This window comes from Nicotiana tomentosiformis, chromosome 2 (assembly GCF_000390325.3).
Source record: "Nicotiana tomentosiformis chromosome 2, ASM39032v3, whole genome shotgun sequence".
NCBI lineage: Eukaryota > Viridiplantae > Streptophyta > Magnoliopsida > Solanales > Solanaceae > Nicotiana > Nicotiana tomentosiformis.
In genome coordinates this window covers 130,904,169-130,927,246 of record NC_090813.1, presented here as the reverse complement: position 1 = coordinate 130,927,246, position 23,078 = coordinate 130,904,169, and the positions used below count along the sequence as shown (strand labels likewise).

General features: G+C 35.9%; 1 protein-coding gene across 1 annotated transcript; it reads left to right on the top strand.

Annotated features, from left to right (window-relative positions):
* Positions 1 to 4,594: 4,594 nt before the first annotated feature.
* Positions 4,595 to 7,226, top strand: LOC104087059 (short-chain dehydrogenase/reductase ARMGADRAFT_1018421-like). Its single transcript, XM_009591452.3, has 5 exons — positions 4,595 to 4,988; positions 5,304 to 5,563; positions 5,884 to 5,977; positions 6,081 to 6,192; positions 6,759 to 7,226. Exons 1-5 carry the CDS (start codon positions 4,850 to 4,852, stop codon positions 6,952 to 6,954), a joined length of 801 nt encoding a protein of 266 aa, XP_009589747.1. The 5' UTR covers positions 4,595 to 4,849; the 3' UTR covers positions 6,955 to 7,226.
* Positions 7,227 to 23,078: the final 15,852 nt, after the last annotated feature.

Sequence of the window (23,078 nt, the reverse complement as noted above, 5' to 3'; positions counted from 1 at the left end):
TAGATTATACAAAACCTCTAATACTGTCTGAAATAAAAATAGACAGAACAAAAAATACAAGGAGGACACTAGTAGCTGCAGAACGGCTCAGAAAGACACCTCACCACTATGCCCCTAGATAACGTGGGTGTAAGACGATAGGTCCCCCACTAGTACTTGCCTCAGGTCCTGCACAAAAAGTACAGCAAGTGTAGTATGAGTACGTAAACAACGTGTACCCAGTAAGTATCAAGCCTAATCTCGAAGTGGTAGAGACGAGATGGCCGACTTTGACACTCACTATGTGTCAATAATAATAATAATTGAAATACAACTAGAATATCTAAATCAACATGATTCACAGAATTTATAATAGTTTATTTAACTAGCAGAAATCATCAAATTCCTTCAAATGCAACAATTCTCAATATATTAATTAAATTCCTTTAATTCAAATAATTTCTAATTTATCAATTACTCTCATTTATAGGAATAACAATTAATTCCTTAACAAGTAGGCATGATAATTCATTAAATTTCAAGGATTCTCCAATTTATCAATTAGCTTCGCAAGCTGAAATAAACTATTAAGGTATCGTGTGATTATTATTATTAAGCACAATTTCTGCCGAGGACGTACGGCCCGATCCAGAGTGTCGTGTACACTGCCGAGAGACGTGCAGCACGATTCATAGATGCATCTATCCTGCCGAGGCGTTCGGCCCACTCCACAAGAAAGGAGGACACTTTCTTATGTACCTCCGGAAGGAGAGTATATTTATTATAAGATAAATTCAGGAGGAAGAACAATTTCTCTTAATAATTAATTAATTTAATCAGAAAACAAATCAAGTATATAAGGGATTTCCATCCTTTAATATTTTTATCTAACAATTCACAATATATATATATATATATATATATATACCAAATAATATTAATTAAATAAAGAATATAATTTACACAAGTAATTCATGCTTTGAGTCCTAAACTACTCGGACTTTAGCATTAATAGTAGCTATGTACGGACTCTCGTCACCTCGTGCGTACGTAGCCCCCGCAATTAGCAACAATTATTCAATTTAATCCCTATGAGGTAATTTTTCCCTCACAAGATGACAAGAGACTTACCTTGTCTCAAAGTCCACTTTCCGATTACCGCGTCACGTAAAATTCTCGATTCAGCGCCGAAAAATCCGAAGCTATCCAAATATCATACAAAATAATTAATAAATGTTCAATAATTCGAAATTCATCTATTAAATAAATTACCCTATCTAAAATGGTAATATTCCTAAAATTTACCCGAGAAATTTTAGAATGAAAACATTACCCATAATCTCAAGAATTCAATTATATAATTTCTATCCAATTCTATAACCATTTTCATAGTTAAAATCTCATTTTTTATAAAAATCTAGGTTTTTTATCTAAACCTTTGATTTCTAAGATTTAGTAGTTATAATCTACCCATAATCTATGTATTTAACTCAAGGGGTGTAGAATTAACTTACCTTCCAATTTCTAGTTGAAATCCCCCTCTCAAAGGCTCTGAATCGCTCGGAAATGAAGGAAAATGGGCTCAAAACGTCTAAGCCCCGACTTTTTAACCATTCTGCCCAACAGGCATTTCCGCACCTGCGGCTTTCGCATCTACGGAAAATTCTCGCAGGTGCGAGTTTCACTCGCCTGGGCCAAGTTCGCTTCTGTGCACCCTTTTTCGCACCTGCGCGTTCGCATGTGCACAAATCCTCCGCATCTGCGGTCCACTGCCCCATCCCCTTTTTCCGCTTCTGCGCACAAGGACTCGCATCTGCGAGGTTCGCTCCTGCGAGCTATTGCCGCACCTGCGAATGTCACACTTGCGGCTGTCCAAGCGCAGGTGCAATTCTAACAGTAGTTGGGAGCTTCAGTTTTGGCTCCCAACTTTCAACTTGGTCCGAGCCTCGTCCGATTGACACTCGGGGCCCCCGGAACCCCGTCCAAATATACCAACAAGTTTGAGATCATAAAATGGACTCGCTCGAACTCTTGGAACATGTAAAACAACATCAAATCCAAGAATCATACCTAAAACCAAATTGATTCAAACTTAAGAAATTTCAAGTTCTTCAATTTACTTCCAATGAGCCGAAATATACTTAAACTACTCGGAATGACACGAAATTTTGCGTGCAAGTCTTAAATCACTAAACGGAACTATTTCCCAACTCAAAATTTCAACCGAACTTCAATTACTCAAAAATCTACTCCAAACCAAATTTAAAGAATTTTAAACCTTTAAATAGTTGATTTTTACTATTAAGCGTCAAAACGCTCCCGGATTATCCAAAATCCGATTCGGATGTACGCCCAAGTCCAAAATCATCATACGAACCTATTGGAACCGTCAAATACCGATTCCGGGATCGTTTTCTCAAAATATTGACCGAAGTCAAACTTGGCCATTTAAAGCCAACTTAAAGAACCAAGTGTTCCGATTTCAACCCAAACACTTCCAAATCCCAAACCAACTATCCCCGCAAGTCAATAATCATTAAAAGCACATACGAAAATTTTTATTTTAGGAAACGGGGTTCTACAAGTTAAAATGACCGGTTGGGTCATTGCATTTAATCTTACACGACTAAATCTTTTTTCCAATTTACTTTAGATTTTATTCTCTGTCTTAATCTACTTCTCTTCTAATACTCATAATTCTTTAAATACATTCATAACATGTCTGTCTCCAACACTTTCTGAACTCTTTCTCAATATTTTAGTTTGTTTTCATTTGGTTCATAATACTCAAAGATTCGTTTTTTCCTTTTGGTTTTGAAAAAACAAACAAAAGAAGGAAAAGCAAATAAGGAGGAGAAAAGAAGAATGATTCCAGGAGAACAAGTTTGGTAGTGACTTCCTTGGAAAAATAAAGAATGACAACTCTATCACACCATTGTCTTAAAGCTTGACTTGCATTGTGAAGGTCTTGCCAAGAAATTTAAACCAATTAACCATATAGAAGGTAATTAACAAGGCATATAATGTCATAATTTAACAAAATAATATGTTACAATAAGTTGCATGACATTTATAGAGTAAATTTTTCTACAGTATCTAAGTATATATAAATTAAATTCAATTTAAATAAAATAAGACATCACTCATTACTTAACTAATTAACTTCAATACTATTCTGATTTACAATGAGGAAATCATTTAGAGAGAATGGTTGAATTATTAGTTCTTTTTATATGGTAAGTTTTGTGAATATTTTGATTGAGTATAAAAAAATTATTATCATTTGACTAAAATGAGTGTGAGACAATAAGAACTTCTAAGAAGGTCGCCAGTAGGTCAGGTTTGTTTGATAATATGAAGCGAGTAAGATTTTGTTTTTATTATAGATGTGAACTCGTAATAGCTATTTTAGAGGGGATCCAAATGTACTAACAATTTAGAAGGATAAGAAGTCTCGCCTTAGTAATAGCATGAGGGAAAATAAAATAAAATTGTAGATTAGATCGTAATTATATTTTTTATAGTTAGGAAATGAAATTAGTTTTGGTTCCTTATCTTCTTTAAAGTCTAATGCGCTAACTAATGCTTTTATAATTTTGAAAGTTCGATTTTGTACAATGGGTGAAGAGCATGATCAACTGCCATACAATAATTATTTTTCTGCTTTTAGGATTTCAACGAAATCAGTTTTTCAATTCAAATATTACGTGAATACTTGCTAATTTTCTTCCTTAAATTCTGTTTTAATCTCTAATGTAATGTTGTAGTTACTCAACGAAATGTATCTCATAAAAGCATGCTTTAAATGGGAGGATAATGTACTAAAAGTTTCAGAAAAGTTTCAAATTATTGTGGCAAGGGCAAAGAGAAAGTGGTCTTTCTAATATCTACATTTTTTTACTTTCTCAATTTACAAATCATAATTTTTTGTCATTATTTTAATTTTTAGGATTTTTATTAACACTCCTTGAAATAAGCATCATTAGTATATATATAATTAACTATACATTACATAGAATTGTAGAAGTGTACAAAAACAAAATTTAGGAAGATAATGTATGAATCCATTATTGGCTCTCTAATCTTTCTATAAAACCTAATGAAGCTTGGGTAAATTCAATAGTTCCATGTAATAACTACCTTTGGAGGTTTTCCAGTTTATACTGTTGTAATGAATTTAGAATGGGACCATGCGGCAGTTATTAATTAATAAGTACTATTCAAACTTGTCAGTAGGCGCAATCATTAGCGAGTGAGCTGTGCAGTGAGCACCGTGCAGTATATTCTTGTACATACCTCACTACGTATTATACTAAAAATAAATTTTTATTTTTACTTGTCACTTTATAAATATTAAGAGAAGACAAAATTTTTTTTCCTGTTATACCCATATTATTTATTACTCATTTCAAATTATTTTCTCAAATTCAATAAAATATGCATCAATTAATATGAATATCATGATAATCTATATACTTCATTTATTATTTTTTAAAGGACATGAAAAGTCAAATGGCTGTAAATGAAAGTGAACGGAGGGAGGGAGTAGTGTACTACACTAGCTATGAGACTGCCAAAGAGGTATATGTATACGCCACATAAATATTCATCCGATGATCGCTTGCATATATATGTAGAAACTCTGTAAATTAATCCTACAGTTCTTGTTCACTATTGCCTCTTCCGTAGGAGGCAGCAAGCGATCGAGAAGTTGGATTGATTAAGAACAAGTAGCTGCATTTGATTTTGCTGTTTCGTACGTTGTGGGTCTAGTGTTTTTATTAATCTAAGTACACAAATACAGAGTGAAAATAGATACCTTTGGGACATTCAATAAAATTGAAACAAAACGGAGGGCCAAAATTAGAAGATGCGGAGCATGGCGAGTTCAGCCTCATCCAGAGGGAATATTGCTGCCATTGTTGGTGTGGGGCCAAAACTCGGCCGCTCTATTGCCCGCAAGTTCGCCCACGAAGGCTATACTGTTGCCATCCTCGCCCGTGACTTAGGTTAGTGATCTCTATCAAGTATCAACCTCTCTTTCTTACATCTTTTGGCAGAGACGATCTCTCGAGAGGTAATTTGGGAGTTCAACTGAACTCATTATTTTTACTTCGAATTATATATGTGTGATTAAAGTAGTTTAAAATGGCTACATATAACTAGATCACGCTCGTTTAGTGACTCAAATTAAATCGTTGATTCGCTTCTGTTTCTTGGTATAATTAAACAAGAATGAAGCTCTATTTAGCGATAAAGCAATATGTATAGATGATACAAGTGCAATTTACTAGAGTTATATTTTATGCTGTTTATTCCAACAGGTAGATTATCAAGATTTGCAGATGAGATAGCGAGAGAAGAAAAATCTCAGGTCTTTGCCATCAGGATAGACTGTTCCGATTCCCGAAGCATAAGAGAAGCATTTGAGGGAGTTCTATCACTGGGCTTTGTGGAAGTGTTGGTTTACAACGCCTACCAGCCAATATCTTGGCACCCCACAAACTTCACAGACATTAAAATAGAACATTTTGAGAAATCTCTCGCCGTCTCCTCCGTCGGCGCCTTCCACTGCGCTCAACAGGTCTCAAATTTTTAAATACCAACATGTAATTAATTTGTATGTATTGATTTGTGTAAAAGTTTTTTTGTTCTATCAGTGTATCTTAATTTGTTGTAGTAGGTGAAATATTTTATTTTCATATCACTAAGCACACTTATTATAAATAATTACTAGTAATTTTCTTTTAAGTAACCTAATAGTGTAGAATTATTTTACACTCTTAATGTATACAATTAAACTCAATATTCACTGCCATTGGTTTGGTTGGATTAGTCGGGTTAATTCGTGGTGCATTGCCTAACCTAATAGGAATATTTGAGTTGACTTCCAACGTGTCTCAGGTACTTGCAGGTATGGTAGAAAGAGGAAGAGGGACAATTCTTTTTACTGGTTGTTCAGCTTCTCTTAGTGGCATTGCCGGTTATTCTGAGTTATGTATGTGATAATTTTCTGGGGTTGATTTCCTTTTATTGTTTTCGTTTTGTTGCACTTTAAATCTACAACTCAATTTGATGATACTAAAGAGAAAAAATGTCAGGCTGTGGGAAATTTGCAATGAGAGCCTTATCTCAATGTCTAGCAAAGGAGTTTCAACCTCTTGGAGTACACGTGGCGCATGTCATCATCCACGGCATCGTTGGCACGCCTCGGTTTGTCTTTGTTCTCTACACCTTTATATATATATATATATATATATATATATATATATATATATATATAGTTTCCTCTTGAATTTCTCAAACTGCCTGTCCAAGATTCTATATTCCACAATATATTTTAGCTGTATTTACCTTTATAACAATGTCCACTCATTCCTGGCAAAGTTAGGATATCTTTTTGGATTTCATTTTGCCTTTTGGCCTTCAACGAGGCATAAATTTATCATTTAATGCATTCAGTGATGGATTCAGTTATCAATAATGCTTATCATAAATGTTTATTTGTATTTACTAATTACATGGAACCTGATTACGTCGTGAATAACTTTTAGGTCAATAATGCATAAAACTTAAAAGCTTTGCGGTAATATAATTTTTTTTTTAATATTAATCCATCACCAAGGCTAGTGCCGTTGGTGTTGGGGTTAGGCTCAACCCTTAACATTTCTACTCACATGAAAAAAATTACAAAAAGGAAGGGGACATGGACCTTAACCTCCAAAAGAAACATGACTGATGGAGTCTTCAAATGATGTAATATAAATTGTAATATGCAGGGGGGCAATAGCATCAAGTTCGCAGCAGAGTTTGTTGGTTGGGGAACAACAGCACCAACAAACCGGTGGAGGGGCGAGGGAGGGGTGGATGGACCCAGATGCGCTGGCTCAGACCTACTGGTATTTGCACATCCAAGACCGATCCGCTTGGACCCAAGAGATTGATCTCCACTCCTCCAACCAAAGATACATGTAAATCAAATAATGAACAACTTATATTTCTGGCTTATATATAGTGGTGTGATATTATCCTCTCTTCTTCCTGTATTATATTTTTAGTTACCTGCAAAATGGCAAGATCATAGCCGCATCATTGCCATTGTTGCCCTTATGTATCAAAAAGGATCGTTGAGAATTTTAATATGAACATATACGTACATTTTAGTTATTAGAGTGTGATTGAACAATTGTGGCATTGTAACTCAATTTGGTTTGGCAATGGAATAATAATTGCATTTAACTTGTATAGACTAACGGTGATATTTTTTATTTAATACCAATGTAATTTTACCTATTATAGTAGGTTGTTTGTCTTATTTTTTAAATTACTTCTTTGACTTATTATTGATATTTATTTGTGGATATCTTTTGAATGATCTGACAATATGTGAGAAAAATTTTCACTATCTATGTGTGGAAGTTAAATATTCGAGAATTTGAAGGAATGTGATTGACCTCTCGGTGTGTAATAAACCCGCTATGAATTAACGGAAAGTAGGTCTCGCTTTTGAGTTTTCAGGCACACTTCTCTTATATGGGAAACAAGAGAAGTCACGCTATTCTGACTAAAGGCTAAGTGCAAGTGTATTCATATATTATTTTGAACGTTAAATCGCATTATATATGTTTATGTATGTACGTATAATTGTATATTAATATTTTAAGAACATATAAATGTATTTACCAACTTTAAATTCTGAATTTGATTCAAATTTGTTAGAAAAATCACGTGCTATATATTTCTTCTATAGAGGGAAAATATAATATACAAGCTATGCATGTACATTTGTTGTTTATAATTAAACTGTATCTTACTGTTCAACTTGAGTTCCGAGCGAACAGATCTAATATGAAAAAGGTACATGCATTCAGAAGCACAGCTAGGATTTAAAGCTTATATATGGGATCCAGATTCTTAAATTTTTTAAGTTACTGAAATTTAAATTAATAATTTATATATATTCTATGAATTTCTTAAGACAAATCTATAATTTGGACCAAAGCTAGTAGGTTCGACTGAACTCATAGCTTTTACTCTCCCTCCGCCCTCACATGCTTTAAAGGGTAATAGGAATTGGATGGGGGGCAGGTATTGCTGTTAGAACATGTGCAGCGGAAGCAAACAAACAATCCAGGCATCAAATACATGTAAACTAGACAATGCTATAATTGCTAGATTAGAAGCACTAACCTCTTGAAATCGTTGCACAAATCCTCCAAACAGCTAGAATCCAGGGCTGCAGTCTTCTGCTATATGCCTAGTAAAACCTTGGACGAATTTGCTTTGAGTGGACAAGAACAATACAACTCTAAAAAGTGAGTTATTGGGTGAAATTAGTCTTCCTTAAGTAGACTAGTTTTTGGCCAAAAGTCTTCTCCAAAAACGTGTAGGATTCAACTTGCACAAGTAGAATCCTACTCTAACTCTAGCGGATGACTTGTCTTCCAAGTCACTTTTTACCCAAGTTAAGTTCAGGTTTATACTAGGTATAGCAGGGACCACGGAAATAATAAGAGGCTACTAATTATAGCATTAATTCGAAATTATCATGAATTAATTCTTACTATAATTAATTACAGTTTATTCCACCAAAAAAACTGCAATTGAACTCCTCAATATGAATTTCGAAAGTTCAGTAACACTTATTTTAACTCCTCGTGTTAAGATCTCAAATACCAGTTAATTAAATTAAATTACTGAAAATTTAATTTAATCAACTAATTAAATCCTTTATAATTCCGCTTAAACTATTTCATGTGACGGATACAAAATCCACCGGCCGGGTTTTCACATAAAAACTTATAAGCTCATATAAATGGGTATCGTCAAACTCAAAATCAAGTCATGGATTCTATCAACTAATTATTATTTCACAAATGTTATTCGTTATTGTCCAATCTATAGGCATACACTAACTCTGAATAGAGTCGTACCTTTTGATAAATCAAAACAATAAATAAATTACATTGATCATAATAATTATATCAAGATTAGGAGTATAAGCTCATTTAATAAATTAGAAAAAATATTTTATATATATATTCAGTACAAAAATATCTTTTCTCTACTTGGTCCGTTCAATATACATTAAGTATACTAGTACAAGAAATCGGAGTAAAACCACTCCCATAATCAAGATAAATTATACCATAATCTTGTGCTACAATCATCAAGATATTTTGTCCAATAATATCTTTGATTGTGAACATAGTTTAGTAATTATGTGAACAGATAATTTAATCTTTTGTGCATGAGTTAAGACTCCATACACTAAATTATCTACTACATAACTAAAAGGACAAAAACATCTTTTCTCTACTTGGTCCGTTCAATATACACTAAGTATACTAGCACAAGAAATCGGAGTAAAACCACTCCCATAATCAAGATAAATTATACCATAATCTTGTGCTACAATCATCAAGATATTTTATCCAATAATATCTTTGATTGTGAACATAGTTTATTAATTATGTGAACCGATAATTTAATCTTTTGTGCATGAGCTAAGACTCCATACACTAAATTATCTACTACATAACTAAAAGGATACACATATAACAAATGATCTATTTAAAATAGTACTTTATTGAATTGAATAAATTAAATAAATAATTGTTCCATAAAGAATAAAATAAAATACTATGTCTAAACTGCATGGTTAATAGTATATCCCAACAATCTCCCACTTAGGCTCATAACCATGCGTCTACTACTCTAATACCCATTCCTTCTACATGGTTGTCAAAAATCTTCTGTGTCAAGCTCTTTGTAAACAGGTTTGCCAAATTGTCCTCTGATGCAATCTTCAACACTCTTGCATCACCTCTCTGAGTTATGTCCCGAATTAAGTGATATTTACGCTCAATATGCTTACTCTTTTTATGGCTTCTTGGTTCCTTCGAGTTTGCAACTGCACCACTATTGTCATAACAAAGTACAATCGGTACTTGAACCGAAGGAACTACATTAAGCTCTTTTAGAAAGTTCCTGAGCCAAACAGCCTCTTTAGCTGCCTCAGATGCAGCCACATATTCGGCTTCCATAGTGTAATCAGCAATCCATGATTGCTTGATGCTCCTCCAACTTATGGCTCCACCTCCTAAGGTAAAAACATATCCTGAGGTAGATTTTCTAGAATTTCTATTTGACTGAAAATCTTAATCAGTATAGCCAATGGGTACAAGATCACCTGAGTGATACACCAACATATAATCCCTAGTCCTTTTCAAGTACTTGATTATATACTTAACGGCAGTCCAGTGTTCTCGTCTAGGGTTAGATTGAAATCTACTAACCATGCCAATAGCAAAGCAGATATCAGGTCTAGTGCATAACATAGCATACATGAGACTCCCTACAGCAGAAGCATAAGGGATCGCCTTCATCTTTTCTATCTCATCAGTCATATTTGGGGATTGATCTTTCAACAGAGAGATTCCATGTCTAAAAGGGAGAAAGCCTTTCTTGGAATCTTGCATGCTAAACCTAGTGAGAATAGTATCAATATAAAGTGCTTGGGATAAGCCTAATATCCTTCGCTTGCGATCTCACATAAGCTTGATCCCAAGGATATGTGCCGCATGTCCCAAGTCTTTCATATCGAAACGTAAGGACAACCATTCCTTTGTTGAATTCAACATACTCACATTAATTCCTATGAGCAAAATATCATCTACGTACAAAACCAAAAATGTAACTTTATCTCCACCCCACTTCTTATAGACACAAGACTCATTTTCTCATTGATCAAAACTGAAGGTTTTAATCGATGCGTCAAAACTGTGTTCTATGCTCTAGAAGCTTGTTTCAATCCATAAATAGATTTCTTTAATTTACACAACATGTGCTCGTTGTCACTTTTTATGAAACCAACTAGTTGTGCCATATAGATGCACTTATCAAGACTTCCATTTAGAAAAGCCGTCTTGACATCCATTTGCCAAATTTCATAATCGTAATGAGTAGCAATGGATAAGAGAATCCTAATGGATTTAAGCATGGCTACTAGCGAAAAGGTTTCCTCATAATCGATCCCTTCTTTTTGAGTAAACCCTTTTGCAACAAGCCTAGCTTTAAAAGTTTGCACTTTTTCATCCATTCCTCTCTTTTTCTTATAGACCCATCTACAACTAATGGGTTTGACTCCAGTAGGTGGTTCTACAAGATCCTAGACTTGATTGGAGTACATGGACTCCATTTCAGATTTCATAGCAGCAACCCATTTATCAGCATATGTATCTTTAGTGCTTCGTCGTAACTAATAGGTTTTGTGTTGGGCTCTTCAGGGATTCTATCATAAGATTCTCCCAAGAGCGCAAAACGGAGAGATTTTCTTATAATTCTCCCACTGCGACTAGTCACTACAGGTGCAGTATTTTGTTGTTGAATTAAAATATCATTTTTCGGAACTGAAGTGGCAATGTTATCCTCCATACCTTGCGGTGTTGGGATATCATTAACTTCTTCCTGGAGTGCAGGCTGTAGAACAATTTCAGGTTGCTCAACAATCTGAGGTTGCTCAACATTACTCCCACTACTTTGGGATAGTGAGATGTCAGGCAATTGCTCTTGTGCATTCTGCTGCGTATTGACATTTCTCCCACTACGATAATGCAGTGGTATGTCAATACTCGCTTCCGGGATACGTTCCATAGATGAGTCATTAGTTACTCCATTACTTAATTCTTGTAAAACTAGTTTACTTCTAGGAATATGGTTAATTAAATAGTCCTCTTCTAAAAATCTGGCATTTATCATAACAATTACCTTCTTTTCTTTGGGACAATAAAATAAACCGCATTTAGTTCCTTTTGGATATCCAATAAAAATACATACTTTTGTCCTAGATTCTAATTTATTCGTTTTCCCTTTCAGTACATGTGTTGGACAACCCCCAAACCCGAATGTGCCGTAAACTTGGCTTGCACCCAGTTCATAATTCTACTGGAGTTGAAGGTACTGACTTTGAAGGAAGCAAATTTAGAATGAAATTTGTTGTTTCTAAAGCATATCCCCAAAAGGAAGAAGGCAAATCGGAATAACTTAACATTGATCTAACCATCTCCATAAGGGTCTTTTTTTTTCTTTCTGCCACACCATTTTGTTGTGGTGTTCCTGGAGCAGATAACTGAGATGTAATTCTAGAATCTGATAAGTATTTAATGAATTACGCAGAAAGGTATTCACCACCACGATCAGATCGCAATGTTTTGATATATTTGTCATGTCGTTTCTCCGTTTCCGTCTTAAATTCCTTGAATTTCTTAAAGCATTCAGACTTACGGGGCAACAGATAAATATATCCATATTTTGAGTAATCATCTGTGAAAGTCACAAAATACTCAAAACCACCCCTTGCTTGTATATTCATAGGGCCACACAAATCATAGTGAATTAATTCTAACTTATTGCTGGCTCTATTTCCTTTTGAGGGAAAATGTCTCTTGGTCATTTTACCTTCTAAACAGGATTCGCATGTTGGCAGTGACTCTACTTTCAATGAACTCAAAAGTCCATCAGAGACCAATCTCGAAATCCTATTTAGATTTATATGACCTAGATGTAAGTGCCATAAATAAGTTTGGCTCAATTCAGAAATACGTTTTCTTTTATGTGGCAGATTAATGTTGTTTAATTATTTTGGTTGTTGTAGCACATGAGGAGGAGATATATCAAGAATGAAAAGTTCATGTACTCTAGCAGCAATGTAGATAAAACGTTTATTAAACTTAATAACAGCAGAGTTATTAGCAAAATAAACATTATAACCAGCATCCATTATTTTTGAAACCGAAATCAAATTCCTTCTAATAGAAGGTACATAGAGAACATCTTTCAACACTAAAACTCTATCACTACTAAACGAAACTCTAATATCTCCTAATGCTAAAGCTGGTGTTGGCTCGCCATTGGCTTGAAAAACGCAAATTTCATTCTCACTTAGCCATTGCATTTCCTGAAACCCCTATAAAGTAGTGTAGATATGATTAGTGGCTCCTGAATCTACACACCAAATATGGTAGAGACAGCCGCTAAACAAGTTTTAACGACATGTAAATTTGATTTACCTTGCTTATTCAACTTTTCCAGATAGGCAGGGCATTACTTTTTGTGATGCCCAGGTTGCTTGCAATGATAGCACTTTCCTTTGGGGTTTTTCACACCAGTCGCACCTCCAGTTGCCAAGACATTTTGGGCCTTCTTATTTTTCTTACCGCCTTTCGACTTAGAAACTGAAGCTTTCTCAACATTGAGTGCCACAACTGGAGCTTGCTGTTTGATAATAGATTCTGCCGCTTGCAGCTCATTCAACAATTTCGCCAGTGACAAATTCATTTTGTTCATGTTATAGTTCAAGCGAAATTGTTGAAAACTGTCAGGCAGAGTCTGTAAGACCATCTCAACTTGATATTCCTTATCAATCACAGCTCCAAGGACCTCCAGTTCATTCGGAAGACTCATCATCTTCAGAACATGGTCCCTGACCGATGATCCTTCAGCCATCTTGGTGTTCAAAAGGGCTTTCATGGCAGTCTACCTAGCCGCACGATTTTGCTCACTGAATATCTCTTTGATTCTTTCAAGCATGTCGTAAGTCGACCCCATAGACTGATGCTGATGTTGCAAAACATTCGCCATAGAGGTAAGAATGTAACATCGTGCCATCTCATCAGCCTTGAACCATTTGTCATAGGCCTTAACCTGATCATCAGTAGCATTTTCAGGTTTTTCTGGGCACTCATCGGTGATTACAAATTTGTAACCTTCAACAGTTAGGACAATATCAAGATTTCTTTTCCAGTCAACATAATTCGGTCCTTCTAACTTGTTTTGATTCAAAATTGAGGTAAGTGGGTTGAATGAAGACATGGTTAATCTGAGAGATATTCACATTAAATAGATCATTAGTTATGTATTTAGGATAATTAAATTCAAAAATAGCACATTACATATATAACCATGCTCATTGAATAGTTAGATTCGTTAGGAAAACTTAACTATTCATGCAAAATATATGAGTTATGTAAGATATTTACCTCATAAATTAAAACAGGACCAACTCAGATGGAGAGTAAATTGTTAATTTAAGATAGGTAAATATCACTTTTATAAACACTAGTTTCATTGAATCAACATGTAACTCAATTGGAGAGTTAATACAAGTAATCAAATAACTATAGGTAAAACTACAGTAATCATCTATAATGAACTTATCCGATGTGAAAGAAGACCTATGTCAACATATAAATTCATTATATTACTGTAAAACATGATTGAAAAATATGAGAATTGAATCCTACCATCACTGATTTCTTTTTAAGAAAACTTCTTTTATAAATAAAATTTCCAGAAAATAGAAAAATGGCCAAAAACCCATCTAAACGACCCCGAATGCCCAAAAATCGACGTACTCATGAGCGAAACTGACGTGTATTGCTCACTGAGCCGTTTTCGATGAACCTACCAAATTTGAGGTCAATCGGAGTTCGACAAAATTTCAGAATTCCAAATTCATGACCTATTCGTAGAATTCTATTTTTGGCGTTTTTAAGGGTTTTAATTATTTTGACTGTTTCAAATCACATAATATACTGATGTATGTTAAAATACGATTTCATAACTCAAAATAATATTTTTTATTATTATTTAATAAAAACGTGTTCAAACAGAATTGTTGAATGCTTTTCACCATTCCAAATGCTACTGTTCATAATTCGTATATTAATCCATAATTTCAGAACTAATAGCATTCCAAACAGACACATTTTTATTAATATAACACTGTGATTATGGACAAAAAATACAACTAAAATAGATTAATAGTATTAATCCACTGTTTATGCATATATGTATTAATCCATAATTACAGATTTAATAGTACTTTGAAAAAATAGTCACGTTTTTATTAAAACCAACACTGCTATTCATCAAAAACATAATTAAACAGATTGTCATTAAATATAACACCATTGTTTATGCATATGTATATTAATTCATAATTTCAGAATTAAAATACTAATAAATACAATCACGTTTTTGACATAGAATAATCATACCAAACATGTATCATTAAACAATACGTTTTAATATTACTCTATTCATGTTGTATTGCATTATCTAGTTAGATGTAAGACGGCGTCTAATACCAATTGTTAGAACATGCGTAGCAGAAGCAAGCAAACAATCCAGGCATCAAATACATGTAAACTAGACAATGCTATAATTGCTAGATTAGAAGCACTAACCTCTTGAAATCGTTGCACAAATTCTCCACACAGCTAGAATCCAGGGTTGCAGTCTTCTGCTATATGCCTAGTAAAACCTTGTATGAATTTGCTTTGAGTGGACAAGAACAATACAACTCTAAAAAGTGAGTTATCGGGTGAAATTAGTCTTCCTTAAGTAGACTAGTTTTTGGCCAAAAATCTTCTCCAAGAACGTGTAGGATTCTACTTGCACAAGTAGAATCCTACTCTAACTCTAGCGGATGACTTGTCTTCCAAGTCACTTTTTACCCAAGTTAAGTTTAGGTTTTTACTAGGTATAGCAGGGACCACGGAAATAATAAGAGGCTATTAATTATAGCATTAATTCGAAATTATCATGAATTAATTCTTACTATAATTAATTACAGTTTATTCCACCAAAAAAACTGCAATTGAACTCCTCAATATGAATTTCAAAAATTCAGTAGCACTTATTTTAACTCCCCGTGTTAAGATCTCAAATACCAGTTAATTAAATTAAATTACTGAAAATTTAATTTAATCAACTAATTAAATCCTTTATAATTTCGCTTAAACTATTTCATGTGACGGATACAAAATTCACTGGCCGGATTTTCACATGAAAACTTATAAGCTCGCATAAAGGGGTATCGTCAAACTCAAAACCAAGTCATGGATTCTATCAACTAATTATTATTTCACAAATTTATTCGTTATTGTCCAATCTATTAGGCATACACTAACTCTGAATAGAGTCGTACCTTTTGATAAATCAAAATAATAAATAAATTACATTGATCATAATAATTATATCAAGATTAGGAGTATAAGCTTATTTAATGAATTAGAGAAAATATTTTTTATATATATTCAGTACAAAAATATCTTTTCTCTACTTTGTTCGTTCAATATATACTAAGTATACTAGCACAAGAAGTCGGAGTAAAATCACTCCCATAATAGAGACAAATTATACCATAATCTTGTGTTACAATCATCAAGATATTTTGTCCAATAATATCTTTGATTGTGAACATAGTTTATTAATTATTTGAACCGATAATTTAATCTTATGTGCATGAGCTAAGACTCCATACACTAAATTGTCTATTACATAACTAAAACAGCACACATGTAATAAATGATCTATTTAAAATGGTACTTTATTGAATTGAATAAATTAAATAAATAATTATTTCATAAAAAATAAAATAAAATACTATGTTTAAACCGTATGGTTAATATTATCTCCCAACAGTTGCATGGCTAGAAAAGGGAATCGTGTTCTAGTAGAGAACACACAAAGGCGCTTTTTGTACATTCGGATCTGAAATTCAGAAGGCTTCCATCTTTTCTCCTATGTCTCTTTCATTTCCAGTTCCTTAAATTAAATCATATTAACGCAAACGGAAAAACTAGGGCAGGAGCTGCGGGGCCGAGTGTGTGTCAGTCTGTCATATATGGTTATGATATGTCAATATGTCATCTACGATATGGGGCCAAAGGAAAAGAATTAGCCGTCATTTACTGGTCCGCAATTGTTTTTGTCGCATAATATGCTATCTAAATGATTAAAATGGTACAGTGGCATGGAAGTGCTTGATTGGTTAATGTATAATCAATAGTAGTAATAAATATGGATCTGTTGATATTTTTTCTGAATTAACGTTAATTATATACATGCATTAATTATGCATTAGATTTAGGCATTCCTTTTTCTTGAATTAACTTATAAAAATTCTTGGCTCCTGACTGGTTATTAAAACAGTTAGTCATTGCCTTGACACATTAGTTTTCTGAAATTTACCTCGATATTTCACTACTAGAAAACTGCCAAAAAATCGTCCATAGCATATCGATCGAAAGAGAAAATCGACGGAAATCGGTCGAAAAATAAGTAAATTGGTCGCAAAAGTCAAATAATAAATTTCAAATAAATATACCGACGACCATCGATCGGAAAATGCGGTCCCGCAAAACTCTGCTTTATCTGACACATTTGAAAATTTCGACCAATGTCAGTCGAAAAATGGTCAATATTTGACCAAAACTTGGCCAGACTTGCATATTATCTATCAAAAAAAAGTTTAGTTAAAAATTTCAAGAATTCCGACTGATATAGGTCGAAAATCTTAATTTTTTCCCCACTCAATGTCAATTATTTTTTTTCTCCATAAAAAAATTATTTTTAAAATAATTATGAACTTTGACTGATTTCGATCGGTATTAGTGGTTGATTATTGTTATTTACAATCTACGTATATTTAACATCCTAAATATATATATATATAGTGATGGCGTTGCACGTGTTTGTTGTCACGATCCAAAACCCACTATAGGTTGTGATGGCGCCCAACGTCGCCGTTAGGCAAGCCAACGGTGAACTACTAACTTAATTATTTATTTTATTATTTTTGAAATCATGAATCTTATTAGATAGAGAAATTAATGCATTAAAATCGTAGATACATACATTTTGGATAAAATATAAAGTAAAAGTGTGTCAATGCAAAGCAAACCATAAACAAATGCTGGAACATCCCAAAACTTGGCATCACAAGTGCATGAACGTTTGCTAAGGAGTGCAATAATAATACAACAACTGTTTGAAAAATGAAATAGATAGAATAAAGTAAACAAGTAAGATGGAAACTTTGAGGGTTGCGGTGCGTAGCATAGGAAGCAGTTCACTATAAAGTCCCATCAGCAGTTGCGCCTACGCGCCAAGATGACAAACAAATGAACATGTCAGATCCTACACGTTCAGTGCAGAAGTATAGCATGAGTACGTAAATCAACGCGTACCCAGCAAGTATCTAGCTTAACCCCGGAGAAGTAGTGATGATGCGTCGACATTGACACTTACTAGTGGTCCAATAAATAAATACAGGAATCATAAGTAGGAATGGAATACAACAGGATCAATAGATACAAAATGTAGATACATACATTTTGGTTAAAATATAAAGTAAAAGTTTGTCAATGTAAAGCAAACCATAAACAAATGCTGGAACATCCCAAAACCTGGCATCACAAGTGCATGAACGTCTGCTAAGGAGTGCAATAATAATACAGCAACTGTCTGAAAAATGAAATAGATAGAATAAAGTAAACAAGTAAGATGGAGACTTTGAGGGCTGCGGTGCGTAGCATAGGAAGCAGCTCACTATAAAGTCCCATCAGCAGTTGCGCCTACGCGCCAAGATAACAAACAAATGAACATGTCAGATCCTACACGTTCAGTGCAGAAGTATAGCATGAGTACGTAAATCAACGCATACCCAGCAAGTATCTAGCTTAACCCCGGAGAAGTAGTGATGATGCGTCGACATTGACACTTACTAGTGGTCCAATAAATAAATACAGGAATCATAAGCAGGAATGGAATACAACAGGATCAATAGATACAAAATGTAGATACATACATTTTGGTTAAAATATAAAGTAAAAGTTTGTCAATGTAAAGCAAACCATAAACAAATGCTGGAACATCCCAAAACCTGGCATCACAAGTGCATGAACGTCTGCTAAGGAGTGCAATAATAATACAGCAACTATCTGAAAAATGAAATAGACAGAATAAAGTAAATAAGTAAGATGGAGACTTTGAGGGCTGCGGTGCGTAGCATAGGAAGCAACTCACCATAAAGTCCCCTCAGTAGTTGCGCCTACGCGCCAAGATGACAGCCAAATAAACATGTCAGATCCTACACGTTCAGTGCAGAAGTATAGCGTGAGTACGTAAATCAACGCGTACCCAATAAGTATCTAGCTTAACCCCGGAGAAGTAGTGATGATGCGTCGACATTGACACTTACTAGTGGTCCAATAAATAAATGCAGGAATCATAAGCAGGAATGGAATACAACAGGATCAATAGAATAAGGAATAGTAGACAACGAAATTCGTTAACAAAATATCATCAATTTAAAAATCCCCAAGCGTCACACGCTATGTTCAGAGCTATAACCATGGTTATCCGGCCTGTTCAGGCCAGCTTCAGTTCTAGCAGCCACAACAGCAGGATGGGTGTTTTGAGCATGGTGGTTTTGGGCACATCCGGAAGTCAAGTCCGAGGTTATTGGGCAGCATGCCACAATAGAGTTCTCGTGCCATGGTTCCGGCATTGGTTTCTCCACCGCTCTCTTAGCCAGCTAAGGGCAGGGGTCAGGCAGCCAAAGGTGGGGGTCAGGCCGTTAGAGGTAGAGGTCAGGCTGTTAGAGGGGGAGGCCAGCCAGCTAGAGGTCATCCAAGAGATGTAGTTCAGAGTAGTGGGGCCCATCCCCGATGTTATATTTTCCCAGCTAGGCCTGAGGCCGAGTCATCTGACGCATTATCACATGTATTGTTCCTGTTTGCCATAGGAATGCTTCAATTCTATTTGATTCGGGATCTACTTACTCCTATATGTCATCCTATTTTGCTGCATATCTAGTTGTGCCTCGTGATTCTTTGAGTGCTTTTGTATATGTGTCCACACCTGTGGGAGATTATATTATAGTAGATCGTGTCTATCGCTCGTTTGTAGTTACTATTGGGGGTCTTGAGACTAGTGTAGACCTTCTACTTCTTGAAATGGTAGATTTTGATGTCATCTTCAGTATGGATTGGTTGTCACCTTATCATGCTATATTGGACTGTCACGCCAAGATGGTGACCTTAGCCATGCCGGGTTTGCCTCAATTAGAGTGTAGGGGTACTCCTGGCCACTCTACCAACAGAGTTATTTCTTATGTGAAGGCTCGACGTATGGTCGAGAAGGGGTGTTTAGCCTATTTGGCCTATGTCCATGATTCTAGTGCAGAGGTTCCATCCATGGATTCAGTGCCACTTGTTCGTGAGTTTCCAGAGGTGTTTCCTGCAGACCTGCCGGGGATACCATCCGACAGGGATATTAATTTCTGTATTGATTTGGCTCCGGACACTCAGCCCATTTCTATACCACCATACCATGCTATATTGGACTGTCACGCCAAGATGGTGACCTTATCCATGTCAGGGTTGCCTCGATTATAGTAGAGAGGAACTCTTATCCATTCTATCAGCATGGTTATATCTTCTGTGAAGGCTCGTCATATGATCGAGAAGGGATGCCTAGCTTATTTGGCATATATTCACGATTCTAGCGCGGATGTTTTTTCCATGGAGTCGGCACCTGTTGTGCGTGAGTTTCCAGAGGTGTTTCCTGTAGACTTGTCGGAGATGCCACCCGACAGAGATATTGACTTCTGTATTGACTTGGCTCCACGCACTCAGCCAATTTCTATTCTACCATACCGTATGGCCCCGCTTGAGTTGAAGGAACTGAAGGAGAAGTTGCAAGACTTACTTGATAAGGGATTCATTAGACCTAGTGTCTCACCTTGGGGTGCGCCCGTGTTGTTCGTGAAGAAGAAAAATAGTTCGATGAGGATATGTATAGACTATAGGCAATTGAACAAATTCACTATCAATAACAAGTATCTGTTGCCGAGGATTGATAATTTATTTGACCAGCTTCAGGGTGCCAAGTGTTTTCGAAGATTGATATGAGGTCTGGCTACTATCAGTTGAAGATTAGGGCATCGGATGTCCCTAAGACAGTTTTTCGGACTCACTATAGGCATTATGAGTTCCTAGTAATGTCATTTGGGGTGACAAATACCCCAGCAACATTTATGGATTTGATGAACCGGGTATTTAAGACCTATTTGGATTCTTTTATGATCATATTCATTGATGATATCTTGATCTACTCCTACATTTAAGAGGAGCATGAGAAATATCTTCGAGTTATGCTTCAGACACTAAGAGATAGTCAGTTATATGCCAAGTTTTCAAAGTGTGAATTTTGGTTAGACTCGGTCGCCTTTTGGGGCATGTTGTATCGGCCGAGGGCATAAAAGTGGATCTTAAGAAGATTGAGGCAGTTCAGAACTGGTCTAGACCTACATCAGCTACAGAGATTTGAAGTTTCATGGGTTTGGTGGGTTATTATCGCCAGTTCGTGGAGGGGTTTTCATCCATAACAGCCCCATTGACTAGGTTGACCCATAAGGGTGCTCCATTCAAGTGGTCGGATGAGTGTGAGTTGAGATTTTAGAAACTCAAGACTCCATTGACTACGGCGCCAATGGTGGTATTCCCTACAGGTTCAGGATCCTATATGGTGTATTGTGATTCATCGCGTATTGGGCTCGGTGCAGTATTGATGCAGGATGGTAGGGTGATTGCGTATGCATCGCAGTAGTTGAAGGTGCATGAGAAAAATTACCATGTTCACGACTTAGAGTTAGTAGCCATTGTTCATGCACTGAAGATTTGGAGGCATTACCTCTACGACGTGTCGTGTGAGGTGTTCATGGATTATCGGAGTCTACAGTATCTAATCAAGCAAAAGGATCTCAAATTGAGGTAGCGGAGGTGGTTGGACATGTTGAAAGACTATGATATCACCATTTTGTATCATCCTGGGAAGGCCAATGTGGTGGACGATGACTTGAGTAGAAAGGCTATGAGTATGGGTAGCCTTGCGTATATTTCAGTTGGTGAGAGACCACTAGCATCAGATGTTCAGGCTTTGGCCAATCAGTTCATGAGGTTAGATGTTCCAGAGCCCAGTCGTGTCCTAGCTTGCACAATCTCTCGATCTTCTTTGTATGAGAGCATCAGATAGCGTCAGTATGACGACCCCCATTTTTTCGTCCTTAAGGACACGGTGTGGCACAGTGGTTCCAATCAGGTTGCTATTGGAGATGATAGGGTATTGCGGATGTAGGGTCAGATTTGTGTGCCCAATGCTGATAGGATTCGTGAGTTGATTCTTGAGGAGGCCTACAGTTCGCGGTATTTCATTCATCTGGGTGCCGCCAAGATGTATCAGGATTTGAGGCAGCATTATTAGTGGAGAAAAATGAAGAAGGATATAGTCGCATATGTGGCTCAGTGTTTAAATTATTGGCAGGTAAAGTACGAGCATCAGAGGCCTGGCGGTTTGCTTTAGAAGCTTGAGATTACCGAGTGGAAGTGGGAGCATATTACCATGGATTTTATTGTTGGGCTCCTATAGACTTCGAAGAAATTCAACGTAGTATGGGTCATTGTAGACAGGTTGACCAAGTCGGAACATTTCATTCCAGTTGCAGTTACCTATTCTTCGGAGCGGTTGGTTGAGATCTATATTCGCGAGATCGTTCGTCTTCATGATGTTCCGGTGTCAATCATTTCTGATCAAGATACGCAGTTCACCTCGCCCTTCTTGAGGTCCGTACAACGTGAGTTAGGCACACGATTTGAGTTGAGTACATCATTTTACCCCCAGAAGGACGGACAGTCCGAGCGCACCATTCAGATTTTGGAGGAAATGCTTCGAGCCTGCATTGTGGATTTCAAGGGTTCTTGGGATTAGTTCTTGCCGCTTGTGGAGTTTGCCAACAACAACAGCTACTAATCGAATATTCAGATGGCTCCCTATGAGGCATTATACGGGAGACGGTGTCGTTCACCAGTTGATTGGTTTGAGCCAAGAGAGGCTCGGTTGTTGGGTACCGATTTGGTTCAGGATGCCTTGAAAAAGGTCAAGATGATTCAGGATCAACTTCGCATAGCTTAGTCTAGGCAGAAGAGTTATACCGATCAGAGAGTTCGTGATGTTGCATTCATGGTTGGAGAGAGGGTATTGCTTTGGGTTTCACCCATGAAGGGTGTGATGAGGATTCGGAAAGAAGGGAAAGTTGAGCCCTAGGTATATCAGACCTTTTGAGATTCTTAAGAGAGTGGGTGAGGTGGCCTACAAGCTTCCATTGCCACCTAGTTTATCAGCAATCCACCCAGTGTTCCATGTCTCTATGCTCTGGAAGTATCACGGTGATCCGTCCCACATACTCCATC

Excerpts from the sequence above, each read along its gene's own strand:
- LOC104087059 (XM_009591452.3), top strand. The coding sequence starts at position 4,850 with ATGCGGAGCATGGCGAGTTCAGCCTCATCCAGAGGGAATATTGCTGCC. Across the intron at positions 4,989-5,303 it reads CATCCTCGCCCGTGACTTAG|GTAGATTATCAAGATTTGCA; the intron begins GTTAGTGATCTC and ends TTATTCCAACAG. Across the intron at positions 6,193-6,758 it reads GGCATCGTTGGCACGCCTCG|GGGGGCAATAGCATCAAGTT; the intron begins GTTTGTCTTTGT and ends TGTAATATGCAG.